Genomic DNA, 26,405 nt, shown 5'->3' on the forward strand with positions numbered 1-26,405 from the left:
GTAGACGGCATTGCCCTGGCATCCAACACCACTGTAAAGAATCTTGGCGTTATCTTTGATCGGGACTTGTCCTTTAACTCCCACGTAAAGCAAATCTCAAGGACTGCATTCTTTCATCTACGTAATATTTCAAAAATCAGGCACATCTTGTCTCAAAAGATGCAGAAAAATTGGTTCACGCTGTCGTTACTTGAGACTGGATTACTGCAACTCCTTATTAGCAGGCTGCTCTAATAAATCTCTTAGGTCCCTCCAGTTGATCCAGAATGCTGCAGCTCGTGTTCTCACTAAAACTAAGAAAAGAGATCACATCACTCCTGCACTAGCTGCTCTGCACTGGCAGCAGTAAAATCAAGAATCACTTTTAAAATTCTTCTTAACCTACAAAGCCTTGATTGGTGATGCTCCATCATATCTTAAGGAGCTTGTCGTACCATATTGCCCCACTAGAGAGCTACGCTCACTAAATGCGGACTACTTGTAGTTCCTAGAGTCTTAAAAAGTAGAATGGGAGCCAGAGCCTTTAGTTATCAAGCTCCTCTTTATGGAACCAGCTTCCAATTTCAGTCCGGGAGGCAGACACAGTCACCTCGTTTAAGAGTAGACTTAAGACCTTCCTCTTTGACAGAGCTTATAGTTAGGGCTGAATCAGGTTTGCCCTGGTCCAGCCCCTTGATATGCTGCTATAGGCTTATAGCTGGCAGGGGACGTTTTAGGGTGCACTGAGTAGCTATCTCCTCTTTTTACTCTCCTTAAGGATGAATTCACATCTCACAAACACACCTTACTAACTCTGCTTTCTCCCGAAGTCCTTTTGACTTTACGTCTCATGGGGTCATCGGACCCTATGAGACGGCATAGATCCTATCTGCCTGATGGATCGTCTGGGTCGTGGAATTCCTGCTCATGACTACGCCACTGTCCTGTTGAGACTCCGCCCACTCCTCCTCCCCACCGCCATCTGCCTGATGGATCGTGGAGGTCTCCATCGTGGAATATGCCTACTATGAACTATTCATACACTCTGTCATATTCATTGAATGTATTTTAACTCTAAATCTGTCCTTCTGTACACATTACATCTATTGCATCTGTCCATCCTAGGAGAGGGATCCTCCTCTGTTGCTCTCCTCCAGGTTTCTTCCCTTTTTTTCCCCCTGAAGGGTTATTTGGGAGTTTTTCCTGGTCCGATGTGAGGTTTTGGGGCAGGGATGTCTATGTGTACAGATTGTAAAGCACTCCGAGACAAATTTGTAATTTGTGAAATTGGGCTATACAAATAAACTGAATTGAATTGAATATTGCATTCAGGAAGGATCATGAGACCATCATCATATTTGATTAAATGTTCCCCGGATGAAGAAAGACGGGAATTACAACACTTGAGTCGAAAGGATGTGTGAAATCACAGTTGTAACTGTGAATAGCGTACAGCAGCTTTAGCATCACAACAGCAACACAAGTGTAATGTCTTTTATTCTGTTTACAGAGTCATTCAACAAAGTGAAAGTTGTTTGTGTCACACAGGGCTCAGACTTTGTGGCATGCAGCTCTCTGTCAGCTCATCCAAAAGTGACCAGGAACGTGACTTCAAAAAGCAGAGGAATTCAAAGTATTTAAAGAAGACGCCACACTCGCAAACTCACACACATGCTCGCGACAAATACACCAAAAATTGGTTTGCTAACACGCAGATACTGGAAGGTGCCAACATTCTAGAAAACTCTTTCACAAACATCCAACTGGTGACGGGAAGTTTCTCAAACAGCAACAGGAAGAACCTTTGGCAACAACACACACTCTCTCATCCACAAGGTGACAATCTAACCGCATGTTTTGTTAGTTTTATTCCCATTTCATGCATACTATTTGTCTATAACAAAACACCAGTAAATATAAAATCAACTAACCTGCCTCTGTCCCCTAAACTCCCTAATTCATGTGTTATATCTTGTGTGTATATCCATTGCCAGGCAACCAGCTGAGACTTTGTGAACTTACTGCTTCGAGCAAAGAAATAGTCCAGCATGATGAGAAATATAAAATTGGTGTTTGAACAAACTATACATGAAGTGTTAATAAATTAGGCTTCAGTGTTTCCCAATGTGTTCAGTCTTTGTGCTCAGCTACAAGGTATGTTTATATTGACTGTGCAGACATGAGAGTGATAGGAGTCTTCTCATTGATCTCCCTGCAAGAGAGAAAGATGAAAAGAAAAATGCTGATGATTACTGAAGGGAAAAAAAAGTCTTGTGACTGGGTATGCGCGTCAGTGTCAGGCTTTCACAAACACAACTGTAACGGCCAAGTGACTGTTCTTGCTGTCACGCAAGAAATACAATCTATACGTTTGAGCAGGTAATCACGATTGAAGTGCATCTGCAATCACAGCGAGCATGTTTTTTAAATGTTCAGGGGCATCACAGGTCTTAATCTGGAAATCTTGCAGACTGATTTCTGATAAAAGTGGTTGACTATTAATAACAGAGTACTAATTACAGTATTTCTGCCCTCATTTAGCAAGTTTTATTTCTTTAAGGCTTGCCATTTTCCAGATTTTGGAAAATGTGTCCCTCAAGATTTAGACATTAATTCCTTAAGAGGGGTCGGCATAAAGTCTAAATAAGGATCTGAAGTGTCTACTGATTACTCAGCTAAAGCCAGATCCGACTGGTAAAAAAAGTAGTCAAGAATCAGAAAATTCTGCTACTGCAAAACTGAATGAAGTTGTTGTTCTGGACGGTTTTGCAGGAAAAACTACATACGCAACTCATTTTGGGTTCGCCACAGACAGATTTGGGCGAGATTCCTGTTACAGTCTTTTATCAGATCAAGTAAAAATGTAACCATACCACTCCTGTTGGAAGTGCCTTCCATTTCTGAAAACACCACTGCTGCAGTCAAAACATATTTTTTTATAAGCAGCTAACCTATAAGTATGTCATTTTAATGGGGTTTAAATGCTGATTTATTTTCCTCCAGGTGAACTTGTAAACAAGATTCCCTATGGAAATTAAGATAAGTTACAAAAATATGTATAATATTGTATATTTGAGTGCTGAACAGAATCAGGTGAGTTAGATTTTTGCTCATTTAAACAGATTGTAGCTTGCCAAGATCTCACAAATTAAGACTTATGATGACCTCTTAACTCATCAAACTACTTTGATACTACTTTGGCAAACTAGGAGTTGCAAGAGGGAGACAAAGAAAATGTGACTGCCATAATGTAATGTTGTTACTATAATACAATGATTAATACAATTTTTATTTGATTAATAATTAAGAGAAAGGAATTAAAAGTAACATTAGCAGACAAAATTAAAAAGGGACATAACGGACGACAATAAAGAGAGATCCGGTTCACCTTGACTTGCCCTAACATGTCCTGAGGCAAGCGATTCCACTGTGTGTGGGGGCGAGGAGCAAACGTGACCTTTGATTTTAAATAACACCGTGTCAGGACAACTTTGCACAAGGTTAAAAAGAACCATAATGTAGCCAGGAGCTAAGCAGATTATATATTTACGGTTTAATAATAATAAAAAATGCTCCAACATGCTGCTCGCGATGTGACCAGTCATGACATGCCGACGAATTTTATAGGTCGGGAGTTACCTGTTACGACAGGGTTTTAGTCAAGTTCAATAGGAAAACCAATTTTAACAAGTAATCATCTTCAAACATACGTATATGAGTCCATTTATCTTAGTGGTTTCCAAAATGTATATCCTTACAATACTATTATCCTTCATTTTTCTAAACAATACAGTACCAGCTTGATGGTTGATCACCAGACAAATTAACAAAGAAAAGATGGGTGCTACTTCAACTGAGAATTCTCCTGCTGGGATAATCCGTCATCCTTTCTCTTGGCCTCGGCCCTACCAGGCATCGCTCTTAGTTTCCAAACCTGTCAGTGTCCCTTCAATAAGGACAACAGATAGAATAACAACAATGACAGGATGCAAGGGGAAAATGTTCCAGCCCTTCCAGTCTGCCAAGGAAGCAGCAGATGACTAAGAAAGAAGAAATGAAAACACAGGATATTGACATACCACAATCCGCTGAAGGATGGATAGTCAGACTATGTCAAAAGGTATTGAGCATTCTTGAAGGTGATGAAATACCTCCCTGTGTGAAGACAGCTTGATTTGTGGCTCATGAGGCGGCATCTCAAAACATTCATGGAATGTTGAGGGCATTTTTCATTCCTCTTCTTAGGGTGGCGTAACTGACATGGGATCGGCAATGTAAAGATCTTTACAAAAACCTGCAACAGAGTGGAACACTTTTACAAACCAAAGCGCATCAAATCAATACAATATAAAAACGTAGACCCAATCAGAAGCTGTATTTGAAAAGATAAAGGATGTCCATCAGAGCTGCAAAGTCCGACGGTTAATCAATTAGGTAATTGATATAAGTTTAATCAGGTTCCATTGCTTTGTGATCAGGAAAACAGGAAATGCACAGCAGACATTTAATCAAAATATGATAATATTACCTTGGATTTAGAAGATTGTCATTGTGGATTACTCAATAGTGAAAACAATCCCCATCGACTCTTTTCCTACATTTTCCAAACACACATTTTGCGTTTTGCATTTTTCTTCTGTGATGATCACACAAACAGAGTTGATAGCGAGTCCACTCGTGATATTAAACATATTGACGTGCAGATAACAAACTGTTAAGAACTATTGATATTTCACTATGTTTTCAACATAACTTATCTTATCAATTTAACATGTTTAACATCTCAAGATTATTTACCTCATAGACACGGCTTCCTATTGGCAGGTAGGCAAATGTTTCCTCATACATGTGCATAGCATTTAATATTGACAACTATTTGGTCCTATAACAAATTATATTAAATGACACTTCAATAGGTCACACATGAGGTGCCACCGTTCCCTCTTTTTGAGCCAGGAAATATCCTGGCAGTGTCCAACACGGTGTCTACAGCCTATTTATGAGCCGACACCTAAACTACTGCTTCTCATTTGCCAATGGAAAGCGTCCCGTCAGCCAAGATTCACCACACTTAATGATGAATGTCTTAGTTCAGAATCATCTTGCTCTGGAGAGAAACACTCGCGGTGGGTGTTAGATCTCACAGGCGCTTTTAGTTTTTCGCAGAATCGTGTGAGAAATCCTCCATGCCATAATTTGAGGTAAAAGCATCAGGCGCGGTGGCCTTCTGCACTCGACCTTTCAAATAGGCAGCAGACATTGTGTCAACACTAAACCAGCTACATCTGAAAGTTTTTATTTTCTGGCCTCCAAGGATAGCACCATATCCAGATGCACACACATACATCTTATTCTGAACTACAAATCTATGAAACTACAGTTGGAATCGCTGAAACACGTCCATCCAGCTTGACACAGAAATTACTCAGAGTCCGGACTGTCTGCAAGATGTTATACAGCTTCTTGTTCCACCTTTTCTAAGTGATACCTCTGAACAGCCGATAAGTGTGTTGGCTGCTTCAGGGAAAGCAAATATCTGCTGAGCGCTATTGACCTGCTAACCTAAAATATGCCAAGGGGACAAAGTGTCTGCTTGTAAAGGATTTGTGGGGTTGCTGATAACTTCATTGCAGATCATAAAACACAAGCGTGCTAGATAGTACATATACGTACAAATTTGCGGTAAAATATTTAAATTTATTGTTTTTTCCCCAGGATATTTTCAATTTTTTTGTCAGACACTATTCTTTTTTTCTGAAAATTTGGGGATGTTCAACAATATATTTTTTTATATATTTGCGAATATGTTTTTTTAAAATATCACACTATTTTAAGAAGTGAGGTCCGATTATCCGCATCTACATTGAGAGTAGAGCCTTTGACAGATAGTATCAACTAAACTGACTGAAGTCTGAAAAAGAAGTTGGGTTGATGTTAAACATGCGAGAACACGGTAAAACATGCTCTGACTACCAAACACTGAATCTCATAATACTTTTAAATATCTCTACTTCACAAGACTACAGAGTCATGAGTTGATTATGTTAGTATTCAAAACAGTAAGAGAAAATATATCTTTGTTTTCTGTTTTAAAAGACAGATTTGAGTTCAGAGTCCATCTGTCGGTGTGTTTATGACAGAACATACACTCACTAAAACCTATTGTAACAGCACATTTATGAACTCTGAATACACATTTCCTTACTATTCAGATGTTTTTCCTCTACGGTAGATTTTCTTTCATCATCAGATATCAACAAGCTTTCAAGGCAATCAAGTAATTTTAAGCGCATGCCACTAAGTTTGCTTAACAAAGCAGAGTCAATATTAATAGAGTGCTATTTAAGCCCGGGTTTACACACAGGGCAGCCAGAGGGTTAATGATTGACCAGGCTTTGGTGGGTGTCAATATGAAAAAAATAAAAAATAAACGATGTCAAGATCTGTGGTCTTACAATTGTTAACCAAGCTCGATAGAACTTACGGGAAAGCCATAACATTCTTCACCGTTGATGTGAAACTGGTGGGAAGACAATTTATGAGGTCTGTTAACCCGATGTCTCGTACCGACCACAAAAGTTGGTATGACTAGCCTTCCTATCCTGAGTGCCATTGTTACAGCTTTTCCTTGGTATTCCCTGAACTACTCGCATGCTAAAAATATGTATTCCTCATCAGGTTGTAGCTGTTCAATGTAGCCTTCTAAAAAAGAGCCTTATTGACAAAGCAAAGCAGTTAAAACAAAAAGCTGCAGCAACTCACTCTATATTACATCCATAATAGAGAATACTTCTTGAACCAGGTGTGGGGTATGACTTGTCAATACTAACTTTGATGAATCACAGGATGAATGGGATTTTTTGAACTGGGGGAGAGTTGGTCGTGTCGGCAAGATGCAACACTAAATTAAAATTTCACACACAGTCGTGTTGACTGTGCCAGCACAAATACACAATAGTGTGATTAGTAAGTAAACAAGGTCGGTAAGCTAAAGAACAATATTACCCTTGGTTCAGATCCAAAGTAATTTCTGCTGACTTATGTCGTGTACATGAAATCATCAAAGTGTACAGTATAAAAGGCTTGCTGATGAGTCACAAGTAAAACTAAATACATCAATAAATACTGTGAGTTGCAGAAATATTGAATGAATAACATAAATGTCAGTATATATACCCTGCTCAGAAACATACAGTACCTTGGTCACACATTTTAAGTAACTAAAATAAAAAAAAGGTACACTATGCAGGGTTTTCCCTAAAAAAACGATGCGTAGACTTAGATAAAAGAAATCCCTCTCGATCATCAATTACGGCCTACTAAAAGTGTGTTGCGGTGTCTGTATTTACCCCTGTATGTATTTCATGATTATTTAGCTGAGTTTGAGATTTTTCTGGCGTAAGCTTTTGTGCACTAGGTGTTTAGCCATTGGACATGCTTTCGAGAGGAAACACAAATACAGCAAGAGGACAAAGTTCTCCCAATTTGAGACTGAATCTGGAGTTTCACTTGCAGTATTTAATGTTGCAAGTGGTACTCTGGGCTGGGTCCTGGCACGGGGCCAATGCGCCTGGGGGAGGAGGGGCCATCTTTGAATGTTGTGTTTACAAACAGTAAGCAACAACTCAATGTATGGGCTCATTTGGACATGTTTGTTTATGTTTAGTTTTTATTTCAAGATAAACAAAACATATATATCTTTGTGTACTGACAACCAAGCTAGCCATTGTTAGATTATATCCTCATCCAACACATTTTTCTCTCACCTTTCAGTGAATAAGTGTGCTACAATACGCATACATATCCAACACCTGCTTAAGGTTTCCATACTTGTGAAAGTCCACTAGGGGCGGTGTCGAGCTAAATAGCTAAATAGACTGCACTGCTTTTCAAGTGGCAGCATAGGTAAAAAGTAAACTGGTTTGACCGGTACGCACGCTGCTGCTGAGGGCTTCCGCTTGAAGATAAGTAAAAACACTACTTCACCTTCCCTTCCAGAAGAAGAAGAAGATACAAGAGTACAAAGTGAAGGACGCCATGGGCATCTTTAACTATAACGATTAAAAAGTTACCTGTAATATCAGCAGAAGGCAGTTTAAAGCTGTCTGAGGAGACTGAACGCCACCACATGAACAGTTAGAAGTTACGCACACACATATTCATACATGACAACTAGAGCGAAAACACACGAGGGAGTAATAATAGGAGCTGTAGGTACCTTTTGAGTAGAAGGATCTGGGAGAATTCAGGTCGAGGTCCCCGCTGAAAAGGGAGATAAAGTCAGAGGGCATCGCATTCCCTCTGAGTGAGGAAACCAGACACTCTCAAGTCCGTCAATACCGTCACTGAGCGATATTATTTGCGCTCTGACTGTCAGAAAACCTTAAATCTTGTGTTCGGACAACTGCAGTGATGAAGTTGAGCCGGTCGCTGTGGCTGGTTGACCGTCTCTGCTGTCACTTGGCTCATGAGTGCCCCTCAGTCCGTCGATGACCCGAAGCTGCATCGGCAGCCACGCCCACACAGATGACGCAGTACGTAAAAACGACGTAGGGATTATTTATACGTAAGAATACATCCGTGGTTTGGTTAGAATACATTCAAACGTTGTCTCAGAGTACAAACACTATTAATACTCATATATTGCACTAACCGAGAAGGCATTGTGCACTAGTTCCCTTTTTCATTTAGGTGGGCCAGGGCTCTGGTGTTATGCATGCAGACACACTAAATTAAATGGGACCATAATTAATTGTATTAATTACACCTGTTTATCCTGCAATGACATGTACAAAATGGCTGATGGAGTACAATGTATATTATTAATTACTTTGAATAGTATTAGTGTGAGTGCTAAATTGTGTGATATATGTTATACTACCCATTGGGAGTGACACCAAAAGTGTGGTCTTGTTTCATAATATCAGTTGTATGCACATATAATGTTTAAGTAGTAACCATGAATATTTTTTATTTATTTGCTTAACAAAATATACAGCAGCCTAAATACAGTGCATCAGTGCGTAACATAAGGATCATTCTTGGTTCCTGCTTTCTCTCATTAGTTGAGCTTCTACTAAAAGAGTGACATATCTGTAGCAGTAGAGACAAATGCTAATCATTTACAGACTTGAAAATACAATTCATTGCAATTCAGTCACAAAGCAACACTAGCAAAAACTGAAGCAGAGGACTTTGTGAAAGCATGTCAACCATCAAAAATATTCTCAGAAGAAATCGTTGAGGGTCCAATATTTGAAGCAGATGAACCAACTGGCCTCTCAGTTGGGCAGTCGCCAGCTTGTTTCTTACATTTGAGTCCAAACAAACTGAAGACTTTCATCAGCATCAGGTCCACAATCTCCTCCTCTTCTGACGGCTGTAAGAACAGTGAGACATGTGCATAACTTAATGAGTAACAAGTTATTCGTAATGGGAAGATCCCCTTCTTCTACAACATGTGTACAATAAGACATTTCAGACTGAGCGTGGGTGAGTTACCTTGTGATGGATCTGCTCTTGACTGAATGCCACCAGAATGACAGAGATGAAGAGGTTCAGCACCACAAAGGTCATGAACACAATGCAGGAGCCGATGAGGAAAGCTCCAAGCACTGGATTGTAAGTCAGAACCTGAGGGATCAGGAGGAAGACATGCACTGAAGAAGGGTTGTCGTCATCATCTGCTGTGGTACTTCTATAATAGCCTCATACTAACCTCTTCATAGTTAAAAATGCCCAGCTGCAAGCTGACCATGGTCTGTGCAGCATTCAGCAGAGTACGATAGGAGTACAGCTTCCAGCCATAAATCAGGTTAGACTGAAACAAAGAAAGTTAGTCTCTGTGCAAAACAAATATGAAAAAATGGGAACAAAAGAGATGCAGTGAGTGCAGCAGCATGTTGATGTTGAAGTGTGGGAAACTGCTCACAGCGATGGAGTAGGCCAGGAACATGATGGTCATGACCACCAGGAAGCCTGAGATATCAGTCCAGGCTCGCTGCAGCGTGGCTGTGATCATGTGCAGCTTCGGGTTTAGTCTCAGCAGGTGCCACAGTTTGACTGTAGCCAAGAGCACCAGGAAGGCAATCAGATACCCCAGCACTGCATCGGCCTTGGCTGTCTCATGGAAACTGGCGTATCTGGAGAACATGAGTCTTGTTTCACAATCTATTGAAATGGGGTTTGAATACACTAAGGAAACATAAAGTTGACCTCGTAATGCTTTCCTATTTATTGAGTTTAAATTAAATTAAAATAACAGTTTCTCTGTTTACAAATTCATTTAAAAAGGTTTCAATGATGTATTTGTCAGACAATGCTAATTATAAAATGTAGACAGCTTCTAATTTGGTCTGAGCAAAACATCATCTTTCACTAGCTTACACAGGATATACTGTAAAGGTTGTTTGCAAAAAACTCAAATATTCCTCTCACATATATTATGTATCAACCAATGTTCAGCTTTAAGTGAGTGTACTGGTGAAGTTGTGAAAAAAGCATCCACTGTTCTGCAGTACTGGTAACTAACAACAAGGGGCACAGAGTCAAAGAATAAAATACACAAAATACTTAGATAGTGATTACAACTTGTTGTTCATGTCAATGTTAAGATACTGTAAACCCCTGTGTAGCCTGTGTATGGACTCTTATAGGTTGTGTTATTCATACTGCTTACTGGTCTTTGTTGGTCTGGTAGTATTCTATGTCTCGCTGCCCAAGTAAAGTCCTCTTGATGAAAACTGACAGCGCGCTCCAGCTCAGGAGGATAATTGCCAGCTCGAGCAAGTTCAACTTACTCTTGAAATAAGACCATCTCTGCTGCTTCATCAGCTTTCCCTATCAGGAGGACAGGAGTTTGTGTGGGAAGTCATTATTAAAACCAGTGATGGTTGGTAATTTACGGTATAATGAATCATTACCTGGACAAACATGTAATAGATGATGAAGAGGAAGTAAATTGATTCGGAGGCCATGACAAAGATGTGAAGGCCTCCGGTCGACTGGTAAAGACGCACGCTCTGAAGCTCACTGCGGAACTGGAAAGCTCCTGAGGAAACACGAGGCGACAGGCAACATGATTCCTTCAACATTTAAAGTTTCTGGGCAGCTGCCACACAATAGCTGGACACAGACCACTTACCTATGGCTGTGGTCTCCAGCATGAGAGTGACGATACAGAAGAGGTTGACGTTGGCATTGTACACAGTGAATTCTACAAAGACCGCTTGGGTGTACACGTCAAACCAGGTGTTGTCATAAAGGTACTGAACCGATCTACAAGGAGAGACAACACGACACACTTTATAAATGTCATGAACTAGCAAGTTCTGATGTAGAGGCCATTGCTACACTAATTTGAGTCTAAGTGCAAGTTCAAAGATGTATTATTAAATCTAAAGATGGAGTATTAATTTACAATAAAATATGCTTGTGTCCCCTCTCTATCATATAAGGCAGCAAATAACAATTATTTTCATTATCGAATTATTGTTTTGTTGAAAATCTTTAATTCCCTAAACGTACAGGAACCGTGTGTAGCATTTAGGAGCAGAAACTGAATATAATATTAAAAAGTATGTTTTCTTTAGTGGACAATCATTTGTAAAAATAAACCCATTTTGGTTAAAATGTTAAATGATGCCTTTGAGAAGCTGGAACCTACAGATGTTTGACATTCATATTCCATTAATCAGTTATTCGTGTTTCCCTTTCATCATCTTTCTTATCATGCCTACCTGCTGGAATTCTGTAAATCTGGCCCTAAATCCACCACAAACCCTCCTCCTCTGTAAAGCTTCACGCTGCCCCAGATGGGGGAGGCCCTCAGCTGACCCTGGGACTGGTACGTCCACGGGCTTTGACTTTTCAGCGAGGTGTTATCGCCCTCAGAGCGGCTCCAGCCTGGACCGTAGGAGCCCACGTCTTCCAACTCCCATGAGTACGGAGCATGACAGTCCGTCTCGGGCTGCTGCATGGAGGGAGCCACGTGGCAGGAGTTTGGCTGCACCCTCACCTGGCGAAGGCGAGCATTACCCACCAGCCTGGAGTTTCCATCTGTGATGAATCCTGTGACAGATTGTCAGGTAACAAGAATAAACACATTTAAAGAAAAGAGCAGTCAAACGTTTGGCAGATAAAACATAATTGTTTGTGTCACACTCAAATAAACAAATAAATAAAGTCTTCGTCACAACAATCTCCATATTTTTAAGCACACAAGGCCTATTTTACACAGTTACAGGTTAATGACAGGAAATGTTATACTTTACGATAAAAATGTAGTCTTAATATCATGTAGTATATGAAGTAAAGTAATAACATGCACAAGTTAGGGTACAATTTCAGGCATTGCACAGTTTTATAATATCGAATCATATTTAACAACACTATTACACAACAATATACATATACAAGGAGCAGGTTACCATACAGCAACTAAAGCCAAAATAAACCAAAAGCTGATATTAGCTACATATTACTATTTCACAAATGATGATAACACCTGTAAAATTATCAATTGTTTTCCCTTTTTTTTAATACATAAACTCATTTACAAATATTAAAGGTCATTCATGCGGTCATGCAAATCACTCATGTGTGTCAGTTAATAACATCGCGACATACTGACCTTGGTGCTCTCCAAACATGTTGCTCAGTAGAGTTGCGTTTGCCCAGTTGAACATATCCTGAATACTCATACTGTCAGAAATCCCTCTGCTGAAGCTCTGCCGAATGTGTTGGGTCAGAAAGTAAGCATTGGGGTCCCTCTGGCCGTACGCCACCAGGAGCAGCATCCACATAAATCCCATGTAGGCTGCATTACAAACAAACATCTCCCATCAGCATCTCAAGACGTAAGACATCACTTCATATATTGTATCAATGTGGCTCTCCTACCAAGGATCTCCCTTATTAGAGCGAAGACCTTCTGTTCCTTAATCATGTTGTTCCTTATCTTCTCGATGTCAGTGGGAGGAGGAGGCTGGTAGAAACTGCAAGTGCTGTCTCTTCTTGCTGCCCGCACTGTATCAGGATCATCTGAGAAAGGAATATTGTACGTTAACATGTTTTGTTTTTTCACACAAAACAAATACAACATACATTTCCAAAGTTGTACCTGTGTTCCTCAGACTGTCATCTATCTGAGGCTCTCCGTACTCCTCTTGGTCAACTTTCTTTAGAACAAGTGCAAAGAAAGCAGCAAAACCAAGAACCTATGACAGAAAACAACGTCAATACCAGGGGATCTCATACTGATCCATGTATCATAAACACAGTCAGTATGTACTGAAGTACCGAGAGGTACACAGACGACCTGGACTGACTTACAAATGGTTATAAAGTAATTCATTGAATGACATCATAAAAAAATATATATACTAAAATGTAAGAAAAAGAACCAAATTAAAATCAAACAACAATGTGTTTACAGCCTAATTAATTCATGAATTTATCATTTGGAATGTCCTATGAAGCCCAAGCTCACTTAATGAATGGATTTCTAAACATTTGCAATGATATCCATGTTTACTAAACATGTACCGTCACGTTGCTCACCTTCAGAGGTTGAGTAATAAGGATGCTCTCAAAGAAGGAGACTGCCATGGAGATAAGCCAGCTTATGGAGCGCTGTTTCCCGTACGTCAGCCCATACATCATGGTGAAGTATCCTGACACACCGCTGGTTGCGATCACCAGGATCCAACCGACAAACACAAACCACCACGGCAGCCCGCCTTGACTGCCCTTCTTGGTGGACTCTTCATTGACGCTCTCTTCTGGACTGGGGCTGCGGTCCAGCTGGGCTCCCTCCATGCTGGACGAGTGGAGGTGGAACTCCAGAAGACCCTTCATCCCCTGAACTTGCTGTATGGCTCGGTTGTAGCTTTCTGGGTTTGAAAAACGAGAAAGTCCCAACAAACCCAGCTCCTTCTCAACATGACGCAGCTGCTTGTACAGGTACCGGCTGTTGTTGCTCTTCTTCTGAACATCATCTGACGTCTTCTCAGGGCTCCCCAACAGACTGTTTTCTGAAACAAAAACCCCAAATAATGAGGCCACAGACAAGCTAAAAAACAAAAAAAGGTTTGACCTAATCTAGACGACCGATAATGTCACCAATCACATCACCATCATCTTAACTTTAGGATTTGTATGTAAAAGAAAAGATACAGTTTGCTCAAACCCATAATCCAATTGTTTTAATTGATGTTTATTTTATATTAATTTTCTGATTTATTTTGATTTCAATTTAGGATAGGAATTTATAAGCATTTTTTTGCTTCTACCTATACCTTTTCAGTCTCTCTCTTTTGTATTTTTTTATAGGATAATATTGTATTGTATTTGATTTGATTGACTGAATAAAAAATGCAAACAAACAAACAAAACAATGTTGAAGAAAATAATTATCCTTAATAATTTGTATATCTTTGTATCATAGATAACATTTATCAATATAAACATTGCTAAATAAAAATAAATCCTGAAGATAAAATGTGTATGTATGTTATTTAAATATTTCCTTTGTATTAAATGGTGCTTATATACATTTCTTGCCTTTTTATGTATGGCCCTCCAAATGGACCACCCAATAGAGCAGTATGGACTTTTGTACCTTGTTCTAGATTAACTGCATTTAAACTGAGGATCATAGAGGGATCCCTCTTGGAGGCGTCAGTGTAGAAGTCTCCGGCCGCACAGTTCTGCTGTCGGATGATGTCCTCCACCAGAGACAGCAGCGTGTTGATGTCGGCCGGCTGACCAGGCCGGAGCTCCAGGTGAGGGAGCGGACTCTTCATGGCCTTTGAGAGAGACTGAGCAATTCTCTTTATGTCCTAACGAAGAAACATCAATCCCTTTAGAGGTGTAGAACAGGGGAGTTATCACTTCCAAATCCCAGCTATGGATATCTGTTAACTCGCCTTGATCACAGTGTCTGGAGAGATGTCTTTCAGCGTTTTCTGAGGGGAAGATGTTTGCGAGGGAGAAACTCGGCCGGTCTTTCCTTGTTTACACGTGTCCGTTTTGGCGGCCTTCTCTCGGGGCCGAGAGTTTCTGAAGATACTCACGATAATGAGATTGATGGGAAACATGATGATTGAACTTTGAATTCCAATCATAACTTGTTGCATGGTGAACTCGATGTGACCTGCAAAGTAAAGTGTTACTTTAAATCAAGTTTAAAAGCATGTGACTAAAGGTCAGGCTCTTTTAATTACTCTCTCAATGAGACTATATGTTGATACTAATCCATCCATTCAGCAGTGCTACTGTCCCAGTTATACTTTCCATAGCCCAGGTCATTGCCATTAAAACACGATGTTTCAGGAGTCTTTTCTGTGAGTGTATGGGGGGAATTTGAGTTGGATTTGAAGAAGCAATTTGAAAGTATTCGGTTGCATAGTAAAGTAATCAACGTTTTACATCTTTATGTTTTGTTACCTACCCAGGTCCATGGTCTGCTCAGAGGGGTCGGTGGGGATGCCCCAAAACATGATACTGGTCAGCATGGTGCAAAGCAGCAGGGAAAAGCAGCAGGACACTCGCTGCACTCGTGTGAAAGTGCTGCAGGGAGGCCGACTAATGACAGAGAACCAGATGTGGCCGTCCCTGAAATCCTTGGCTGTCTTCATGAAGAACAGGTTACTTGAAAAAAGTATTGAGGGAAAGAAAGGAATAATAAAACACAGACTCAAGTCAGATTCCTTGGTAAAGTGTTTTACCAGATCCACGGCTGGTCTTACCTAAACCTCTTCAAGTCCATCTCTGTGGCTACTGGGAAGACCTTGTCAAGAGCGCACTCTCCTACATCGACAGCCAGCCAGGAATTACACAGGAAGTGCCATTTCTGCCCCCTCTCCAGATCTTGCACCGTGACTTTGTTGACGTACCTGTAACATTCAGTATGAACTAGTTATGGTGAAAAAGCTCAACTTCATGGTTTAATCCTCTTTGGTGTCACAAGGCCCTCTAACCCGTACCATGCTGGATGTGCTCCAGAGTTATTGTGCCACAGCCTGATGCTCTGCAGATCTCCAAGGGAAAAGTGTGTCGTGAGCAGGAACATGTCCACCCCACCCCTCTCAAACACTGGCTTCTCAGTGTCTGTCAGGTGATGGGGCTCACTTTCTCCCTCTGTGCCCAGTAGGGTTATCGTCACCTAAAACCAAAAAAGGTCAATCAGGATGGACAGGGTTGTCAGCGTCTGCAACAGATGCAGCAGAACGGTTTAAAAAGGTGGGTCCCCTCTCAGCTTTAACAGACATTACTGACCTGGGAGGAGGTGGATGCACCATGTCGATGACCTGTGCTGATATTCAGAATATAATGATACTCAGCCAAGGGGTCATTATCCTCCAGCACTGTTATCTTGACCTACAAGTGACGCAAAGACACATTTACTCATTTGTAAATTCAATTAAATAAGGTAAACATGACACAATTCTATGATAAATTAAGCAATGAAAGGCCTATTATTTTTGTATTTTAATGTGAGTGCATTTTGTGGAGGTTCAGAGCTGGCCTTGAATAGTACTTGAAGTACTTTGCATGAGTAATATCTCACTAATTATGGAGATTCTTTTTAACTTCATATGTCTTTAAATGTAGCTGAGGGTCACCCATTACTTTGTAAAACATGATTTAATGCACAAAACATACTATGACATCACAGAATTCGATTGCCCGTTGGAACATAAACAGGCCAACTAGAGATATGAAGAGGGATGCTGCATTTCAGGATACAGATACAGTCTTAAATGCTGCCACATACTAATAGTTTGAGGCTATCATGATATATGTGCGAGCACAAACATCTGAATCAGACCTCCCAAATTGTCTGGCATTTCGAATCAACGATATCAAGTTGTGACAGTCTGCACTGGGAATCACCTTTGCTGAGTCCTGGATGTCTTTCCTGTGTGCCCATATAACCACCAGGACATAGGCAGCAAAGATAGACCCCACAAAACACACCACCACTGGATTGTTACTGAACGTAGAAAAAAGTTCTGCAGTGCGTGACACATCCACTAAGTTCGGCATGACAAAGAAGGAGCTGCCAAAGAAAGTCAAGTGGTTACAGAGGCAGTGGGTAACCAGAGTCGTGGTTAATGGACCAACCTGAAGCAAAAAAGAAAACCAGCCGGTCAGACTTCACAGCTTATTTTTAAAGTTGTGTGTGTTTGCTTTCAACTTACCCTGCAGCCATTTTCACTCCAAGAAGACTCATTGTCATTCCAGTATTTGCACTGGGCAGCGATGGAGATGACATTGACCGTGGCGTTCATGGATTTGATGCCTGGCTCAACAATGGGCTTCATCACAAGGTAGTGCTCTCCAACTTCTCCTGTTCTGTCTTTGGGACTCAGCACCCAGGTGTATTTTTCCTCTGTGTTAACATTGCAGATATATTCATACAAACACACACAAATGGAGGCTCACTCACACAGATCTGGCTAATTATACCATCATGATAAACATGAATATAATGTAAATATGACTTTAAGTCATGTTAGTTTTAATTTTACCTCCTATGGCGTTCTCTAGAGGCATCCGAGTCTTGGCTACATAATTCTCATCATTTGGATAATCTTTAAATCCCAGGAATAGCATGAAGGATATGTTTTCAGACGGCTCAATTTTCAGGACCAGTGTTACATCCGGGGAGGGAATGTTAATTATCAATGTGCTGAAATTGGCCAGGTCCAGGACCGTGCTGTTCTCCTGCCCAACATCAGGCCTGGGTAGGAATATCTGAAAACCCAGAAAAGTCATGAAGCTGAACAATCCACCAATGTTATCCAAAGTGAAGACACTGACACTGTCTCTTAAACAGACATTACCTCTATCTCGTTGGGTAAATCCTTTACAGAAATGAGAGTGCCGTTTACTCTGGAGAGAGAAATGGATCCCACAGTTCCTGTGATATTTTCCTCCTTCCAAGAATATGGGTTCTTCTCAAAACTCATCATCTAGAAGGAGGGGAACATATGTTGCTATATGTTACAATTCAATTGTGCAAAACTGTGACTCAGATTTCTTTAAAGAAGCAGACCAATTCTGATATGGCGTTAATCTATACTCTTTACAGACACTGTGTTTCAGTCTTTTTCTGTTGGGTCTATAGTTGAAGATGCTATCTAGGACTGGTTGATCGTCTTGGTTTGAGTCGACTCAGATTTCTTTAGTCAACTAGGCAGTTTGTTTCCAAGAAATTTAAGAGCATATCTCTGGAGTTTTTGTGATTCTTTGTGGAAAAACTGAGTTTTACAGATCTGTTAATTGAATCAATCAATCATACCATATAATGTCCAAATACAACACATTTGAAAAAGGTAATGATGACCATTTATCTGGCTGTATCAGCATCTTCACTGCACACTTACTTTGACATCAACTGGCTCCTCTGGAGAGACGATATGAGCAGGCAGTGCGGGGAAGGAAAATCTGGAGGAGCTGATCTTCTGGATATTTACATCCTGCATTTGGATCTTTTTTGGAGACACTCTGCAGGAAGCACAATCAGAATTATCTCAGTAATCCAGGTAAACCCTAGTTTGTTCTTAAATTCAAGCTCTAGCCAGTGTCAGTCTTTTCTTACCTGTTGACATACACACTGATCTGACCAGAATCAATGATGGCAGGGTCTCCATCTAGCATTTTATTATTCAGCAAAGCACTTTGAATATTGCTTATCCCAATAAGGAGAAAATCTGAGACTTTTTTCTGAGGAAAAGATATGATGTGATGTTTATTGTCTGAAAAAACTGATTTTCTACAGTATCAGTGATATTTTTGGTCTTACATTTGACGAAACATTCAAAATATTACTGGCTGCTTCAATTATTGGTGTAGCTGCTTGCACAACTTCTCCTTCATCTCCATCATCCTGATTAACACTGATAGTGTTGAGGGAGGAGCTAAGGTCTACCAACAAGGAACCTGCTTCTTCCTGGAGAGGATATAACACAGAAACAGAAAAGATTACATTGATCTTTGTCCAACTTTCCAATGATCAATATGTATCCACATCTCATTTTTATAATTTTATAAACATTTCATATTCTTCTCGGTTCTTCTCAAAAGATGCATCCTGAACATTTATTCCTTTGTTGTTTTGTGAGTGTAATTAAGACTGAAGCCTCCTGTCACATCATCTTAAAACAAGCGGATCTACTGTACTTGAGCAGCAATACTGAGCTCGTCTGGGCGCCGGGTGAGTCCGGCCACAGCTCTGGCCGTCACTTGCACTCCCTGAGATGTGTTGGTGGGTGAGGCCAGCAGAATTGTTGTCATTTTGGTCAACATTTGCTTTCTTAGCTGAAAGAGGGTAGGAAGGGCTGATCAGCACTACGGTGCACTGCACTTGCCAACAATACAACAAATGTCACAGCAATATATCACAACAGTTTCAACATTGACGACGTGCTTTACCTCCATCCTTGCTTCCTTGTGATTTTGGCTGGCGTCTGTATTCAGCATATCAGAAACTGAAGTAAATATCTGTCCGAGGGCCTCACCAGAGAGAAGACCCTGCTGCTCTAACTGACTCACACTGTCCTCCACTGCCGATTGGAGAGCCTCCACGGATATATTCGAGCTGCTTTTTCGTACCTTGAGGGACAGAAATAGTCACTCTGAATGATTCAAAGACTTTCAGAAGGACAGCCTGTTTTTAAGCCCCCTAAATCAACACTTCACATTACTTCCATCCGGTCAGAAATACAGGGCTCTTAAATGTAGAGAGTTTGTTCAGCAGAGGCTTTTGCCATCTGCAATAACAGCGAGGACAATCTGCCCCGTTGTCACTGTCGTGATCTGGGATCGATGAATGGACCCATGATGATTTAATGTCGCGTCTGTTTCTGTGAACTGATTGTGAAAATAAATCTACAGCTGGGACAATAAATCAAAATCTTGTTTCCTCAAGATACTGATAGATGACAAACCTGAGTGGAGACGGTAGTGCTGGCTTCCTCATATATATTTTTCACAGTCACCACGACAGACAAACTGTAATTGTTGATCTTATTCCCGAGAGGCAGGAAGACAGATTTCACTTCATTTGTGTGACTGCAGCGCAGATGTTTTCCTTAAAGACAAAAGGGACAATTCAGTAAAATTGTTGTAAGGTATTAGTGATTATGTTTTTGCATGTTACTAAATGGCCTCAGCCTTGACATTAATCACGGGCAACTATTTTTTAGAGGAAAGGGCATTTTCAAACTCAATCAACATTTATTTCAACAATTAACAATTTTAAAAAGAAGCTCCAAACCCTCCATCCCCAGACAAGTTTTTATGATTTATTTTTTATTAAATGACTCTTTTGAATAAAAAAAAATCTTCATATAGTTTTATGGCAATTCGAAAATCAATGAATATGCAAATTGCAACAAGCTTTTTATTTTAAGTGAATTAAATCAAGAGGTCGGTCTCCGTATTCTCACCTGTGTCTGTTTTGAAGCAATAAGAACAGCCGGTGGAGCAGAAAGAGCTTGTTTCGCAGGTGATGTCAAAAGCATCGAGAACTGTTCCCGACGGCGGAGAGATGCTACACGAGGGGGCCCGAGCGTCTGCAGGGGCCTCGATAGCAGCTGGTTCCGTTGGCTCAGGACCGGGTATTGGTAAAGTGTACTTGGCAAAACCTGGCTCATTCTTGCCTGTAAAAAAAAGAAAAAGGTACATTTTGTAAATATTTGGGAATGTTATTATATGATGCATTTCAGCATTATAGCAACAAAAAAAGGTAATTTTGAGTAGTTTTGAACAAAAAATCCTAAAAAAATACCAAACAGCAAGTAGTATTATATAATACTATTTATCAACTAATAAAGTGTGACTTGATTACTCCTTATGTGTTGATCACACCTGGGTTCATTTTTTGCAGTTATTGTCGATGTGTGTATTTAAGCATTTTCATGCATAAGTGGATGCGTGATCTACGCGTGCATGTAGATTGTGATGCTGGCAAGTGTATTGTTTGATGCAGCGGCTGGGAGTCCAAGACCAATTTATTAAAGTATATATTATTTTATGTTTGAATAAATCTTATTTTGGCATAAAAAGGAACCATTTTGTGGATCCACCAACTCCATACTCTTAATTTAGGTGGTGTTCACATATAATATATATCTATAAAAAAATGCTGCATTCCTGAAAAGAACATCATGACTAGGGGATGAAAACGCACCATAAGCAATCACACTAATGTTGTGCAGTACGTCCCTTGAAACCTTCAGTTGTAGGCTAGGTACAACATAGTCAGTGTTGCCATCCTGCCTTTCAACTAGTGGCCTGCTTCCTGCTTTGGAGTAACATGTGTTCAGGTCATCCTGGGAAAAGAAAATCAATTCATAATTGACACGTTAATCCCTTACGCCATTGTTTAAGTTGCTGTTCCAGTCTTACCGCCAACGGTTTGGGGTCCTCAATATACCAAACTACATCTGGGCAAGTCTTCACACAGCTCAGTCTGACCTTCACATGATTGTTGACATTTATTGAGGCACAATCAACACAACTGCAAGAATAAAAGTAGTTATATAAATGTATTTTCCAGTATTTATAAAACCTGCAGATAAATATATTGAGCATATTTAAAATAAATTTTCCCTATTTACCTTATGGTGACATCTGTGAATTCTTTTGGTGCAACAGTTAATATGCACTTTGAAGCTGAAGCAAAGTCCACCCATTTCCTGAACCAGGTTGTTCTCCTCACAGTGAAAGTGTATTCGAAAATATCAAAGGGATCTGGAAGGCAATCTTTTTCAATAACATGGGTTTCACCCTTTGTTTTGTTTCTGCATTTGCAGTTTCCTTCTGTGTGGAAAGAAACAGAAACAGAGCTTTAAAATAGCATTCCAACAACAAAGATTTTATAGAGACAAATATCCTGAATCACAGTCTCATTTACAAGGGATGGACACAATAACAAGAACATGTAAGCCAGTAGGACATCCTCACTAGATACAATCTCAGAAACTACTATTTAATTGAAAACTGAAGCAACACCTGTGAGTACGTTCACGTGTGAGCTGGTGTCCCAGTTATGATCAGAGCTTTTGGATGTTCTGTGTTTATAGATTACATGTTAACATCATATCCTGTCTGCAGAAATCGGTACAAACCAAAAAAATGCTATTTGGAATGAGCTAACAGAAACCAGAATAGTGAAGACATTCGATATTAGGCTGGTTTCTAATCAGTGTGATCATTACCTTCGCATTGAAAATGCCGGAAGGTTATGTTTTGATCGCCGTGTATTTATTTATTTATTTATTTGTATGCGTGTTATTCGCAAAACTCAAAAAGTATTGAACCGAATCGCATGCAATTTGGTGGGATGATTATTTATTATCCGGGGACCAGTTGATTAGATTTTGGGATCGATCGGGTCAAAGGTCAAGGTCAAAGGTCATGAACAGGTCAAAATCTTTCGCAGAACTCAAAAAGTATTGAACCGAATCGCATGAAATTTGGTGGGATGATTGTTTATTATCCGGGGACCAGTTGATTAGATTTTGGGATCGATCAGGTCAAAGGTCAAGGTCCAAGGTCATGAACAGGTCAAATCTTCTTGAATCACATGGAATTTGGTGTGATGATTGGTTATTATCCGGGGACCATTTGATTAGATTTTGGGATCAATCGGGTCAAAGGTCAAGGTCAAGGTCATGGAAAGGTCTTTTTTTACCATAGCACGATACATTTTGTGTCCAATTGGCATGCAACTAATGCCAAAATGTTCATAATTCAATGCCCAATCTTGTGATATGCGAAGGTATGCGCTCTACCGAGTGCCCGTTCTAGTTGTAAGAATGTAATGATGATTTACTCCAAAATGAGACTTAAAGTCTGACAGCAGTTATAAGGAAACTAAAGTGGGCAATGGTTGGACACTGAATAACTTGTACTGGTCCTCTGATCATCCACATTACTGGTGATCAGATGGGGAAATCAAATCCAGCTGTCCAAGCAGCCAGAGACCAACCCGGGAGTTTTAGCCAAGACACAAAGTCAGACAGGCAATCTGAAACCTGTTAGAATAATGAACACAGAGAGCTGAACCGGTCTGTCAGGTTCAAAGTGGAATTCATATCCTGAAAATGATCAAAATCAGGATAAGACTAGAGATGAAGAATAACAACATGACTCATAATGTTTATGGAAATGTTCTCCCAGTTAGACACACTGAGCATTCAAAGCTTCACTTGTTACTGTTTTGGATTGTCTGTGTTTTTCTAATTCTGTTCATCCCATTCATCACTTCAATTATGACTTATGAATAAAAAACGATCAATCGTCAATTAATTGTGGTACTTACTACATTTCCATTCATATGCGAGTCTTTTGCTGGTCCACAATTCAGTTCCAGTCACACTCAGAGTTGAAGCGCTACTTGTGTCGAGGTGTCGCACTTTATTTATTTTATGCATTGATCACGATGCTCACACTATCACAGCGGAGATGGAGAACCAAAGAAGTAACTGTGTTGAAACAAGCAAACACAACATATGCACAGATCATTATTGTTTGATACTGATACTGATCAAATATACTGTCAACATACTAATATTTCCATCATTATCTGATTGAAGTGGTCTGAATTCTGAGCCTGAATTATGTATTCCTCTAGTCCATGTGTCCACATCAGAGGTGGCAGAGGGCGGTGTTACTCGTGGCGTCCTTCAAAGGCCAGCTTTCTTAACAAGGTTTACCAAGCATTGGAAGCTACTGTGGCCCACATGTATTACACACTATGGGTAATTGTAATGTATTGCTTCATTACAGGGTACAGCTTCAAGTGGGTACCTGGAGAATGTGGGCTGCACTTGAAAGCTGCCACTTTGTAAGTACCTGCTCTCATGTTCTCGGAGAGTGTTCGCTGAGAGGCTCATGCTGGCTCAGAGAGGAAGATCAGCTCCTTCATGGGAGGCCCTCCGCTCAGCAACTAAACAATGGTGGTAGGATCCGTAGACACGCCACACGTCTTCCTCCGCTATCACCGAGGCTCGGAGGCCTTCAATGGGCTCCAGCAGACACAGCTTCACATATGGCTGCCATTGAGCATGTCTGTTCACCTAGGAGGTGTGTCGCTGGCTCCCGGCTGCCTGGTTTAATGCAAAGTCGTACTCACTCTGCTGGGCTGTATGGATCAATAATGTGGCCATCTCCAGCATTTAGTGTGCATGTGAGGTTCCCCTGAAAAGGAGTGGATTGGAATATTGTCAACATAACTGAGGCCTTGTTGTGAGTTCAAAAAGTATGACGCTGTTCAATTTTCATCCTATTGAATTGAGATAATCTGGCTGGTGTTTCTTCAACCCTCTAATGTGAGGGTCTGATAGCTCTTTAAAGAGGTGTATTAACCATAGGCAGGAACACAACTATTTATTTAGTCATTCCATGAACTCCTCCAGCACAACTAATCCCAGACTGAATACATTTGAATGAATATTTACCCTAAAGCCTATCTATTGTATATGTCCACAGGCTGCTTGTGCATCTGGTGTGTTCAACCAGTTACTATAGCTGACATCTGAGCCTTCCAGCCATGCAAGGGAACCTGGGAAAGGACCAAAACAAATACACCATTTAATTACATCAATCCTCTATTTTGGATTCTGCTCTTTAAGCCATAGATGTTCAGACAAGGTGGTTTTCCTTATCTTTTCTTTCCGTAAAGATGCAATTTAAGGATGATAAAAAAAAACAAAGCAACAGATTGAGCTGGTGACAGGGTGAATGAATGATTAGCAGTCATTCTCTGTGGAGGGAGATAAAAACACATTTGTAAACCAGACCACTTGACAGCAAGCCTATTGAATGAAGGAGGAATATCTCTCTGAACACCTGCTGCCTGAGAGAGATATCAAAGTGTGCCTGTCTTCGAACAAATGTCAGTAAACAACCCCATTACAGATCTATACAATGGATATGAAAGCTGCCCAATGAGATAGCAGCACATTTTTAATTTCTGACATTATTCGCTATAATCCCTGATCACCGATATATACGATTTAAAAATGATAGTGACTGAAGTAGTAGGTTTCAGAGAAACTGACAACATAAAAAACATGTAAACTCACAACAAATCTATATTCAGCCATTACAAGTCATGCAGTTTCTACAGTCATTCCCCATCCACATGCCCTCTCACCCTCAGTGGCAGACTCCAGAGTGAGGTTTGGAGCGGCGGGTGCCAGCCCGAGCCACCAGTCCTTCTCTGGATCCAGGTGCCTCTGGAGGAACTGTTGTGTTTCATCATACAGGATAAAGGCTAGGTGTCCTGCACCTTGCTCACACCAGCCCTGGGCACTGAGGAAGGATTGCTGTCGACTCACAAACTCATAGCACGAGCCGTCAAAACCCTCCTGGGATTCGGGGCAGGATAGAGCTTCCACATCCTCCTGAGCAGAACAAGCGAGGAAGAGAACCATCAAAGTCAGTGTGGGGAACACGGTGCTTTCCATCTCTGCATCTGTACACTGTTCAGACTCTCTGGTAATATTGTGTCTTTATAGGGCATTGACGTCAGTAATTCTGACACTAGTCGGCACTTTAGGATGATTTCTGACATTACGGTTGCTTCCTTGGCTGCAGCTTTGTATTGTACCCATCATTCTTTTGTATAAACAAAGCCCAGGACTGAAGTGAAAAGGGACCAAAGCCCACTGTCAACAGTCACTGATTACTTCTTTGCCTCTATTAATGTAACGCTCTACAACCTGCACAGTGAGATAAGCTTCTCATTCAGACCCGTTCCGACCATAAAAATGTCAGCCTGAACTTTAACAGGAGCTGAAGGCTCCAGCTGTCTGTGCTGTTGTTCAGACTGATTTGTAAGGTTGAACTAAAAGGTTAGCCTTTACTTTATATTTGGGTTGAACTTATAATAAGTTACAATTAGATTACATTGATGAATTCCCCTGTATGGAAATAGCAACAGACATTTTAATGACAAAAAAGACCAGATCTAACTAATTACAAGATAATGACTGCATTTCATTTAATTTTTTTACAGAAGATATTATGGCATGTTATTGCAGGAAAAGCACAGGTGTAAATAACACAATGATGATAGCTTCCCTTGAGCTGCTTCAGTTTTAGGGTACTGGAACACATGAATAGAACGGAGCCATCATTACTATTACAGGGCTCTCAAGTCTCACGCATTGAGCGTGAGACTCACGCATTTCGGTCGTATCTCACGCACTCCCGCCACACATCGAATTCCTCACGCTGAAAAAACCTCTCGGCTATTTAATGCTTGAATGCAGGGGTGCTCAATACGCCGATCGATTGTTCCGCTGCAGAGCTCCGACGCCGGTCTGCGCGCATTGGGATGGAGCAAAAAATAGTCACTAGCACACTTTTAATTAATCAATCCGTTGATTTGTATTTTCTCTTCTTAG

The 26,405-nt window shown here is 40.5% G+C and overlaps 2 protein-coding genes across 2 annotated transcripts in view; both read right to left on the bottom strand.

Annotated features, from left to right (window-relative positions):
- The window catches only part of nfat5b (nuclear factor of activated T cells 5b), a 36,654-nt gene extending 28,258 nt beyond the window's left edge, over positions 1–8,396 (bottom strand). The window contains exon 1 of the mRNA XM_056412230.1: positions 8,198–8,396. Within this exon, the coding sequence (XP_056268205.1) occupies positions 8,198–8,270 (73 nt within the window). The 5' untranslated portion in view covers positions 8,271–8,396. The remainder of the gene's footprint in view (positions 1–8,197) is intronic.
- Positions 8,397–8,933: 537 nt separating this feature from the next.
- LOC130192623 (polycystic kidney disease protein 1-like 2) lies at positions 8,934–25,463 on the bottom strand. Its single transcript, XM_056412715.1, has 34 exons — positions 25,151–25,463; positions 24,495–24,556; positions 24,128–24,234; positions 21,397–21,508; positions 21,179–21,320; positions 20,436–20,648; positions 19,935–20,077; positions 19,408–19,599; positions 19,168–19,305; positions 18,786–18,937; positions 18,587–18,718; positions 18,372–18,492; positions 17,829–17,957; positions 17,514–17,739; positions 17,184–17,374; positions 16,876–17,106; positions 16,258–16,359; positions 15,966–16,144; positions 15,729–15,875; positions 15,431–15,630; positions 14,907–15,133; positions 14,592–14,819; positions 13,540–13,986; positions 13,100–13,196; positions 12,880–13,020; positions 12,611–12,796; positions 11,718–12,048; positions 11,123–11,256; positions 10,902–11,029; positions 10,658–10,818; positions 9,911–10,121; positions 9,698–9,799; positions 9,481–9,612; positions 8,934–9,358 (listed from the first exon to the last, which is right to left on the bottom strand). The coding sequence occupies exons 1-34, from the start codon at positions 25,461–25,463 to the stop codon at positions 9,188–9,190; spliced, it is 5,928 nt and encodes a 1,975-aa protein (XP_056268690.1). The 3' UTR covers positions 8,934–9,187.
- Between the last annotated feature and the right edge of the window lie 942 nt (positions 25,464–26,405).

The sequence above is a fragment of the Pseudoliparis swirei genome, chromosome 4 (genome assembly GCF_029220125.1).
Source record: "Pseudoliparis swirei isolate HS2019 ecotype Mariana Trench chromosome 4, NWPU_hadal_v1, whole genome shotgun sequence".
Classification (NCBI taxonomy): domain Eukaryota; kingdom Metazoa; phylum Chordata; class Actinopteri; order Perciformes; family Liparidae; genus Pseudoliparis; species Pseudoliparis swirei.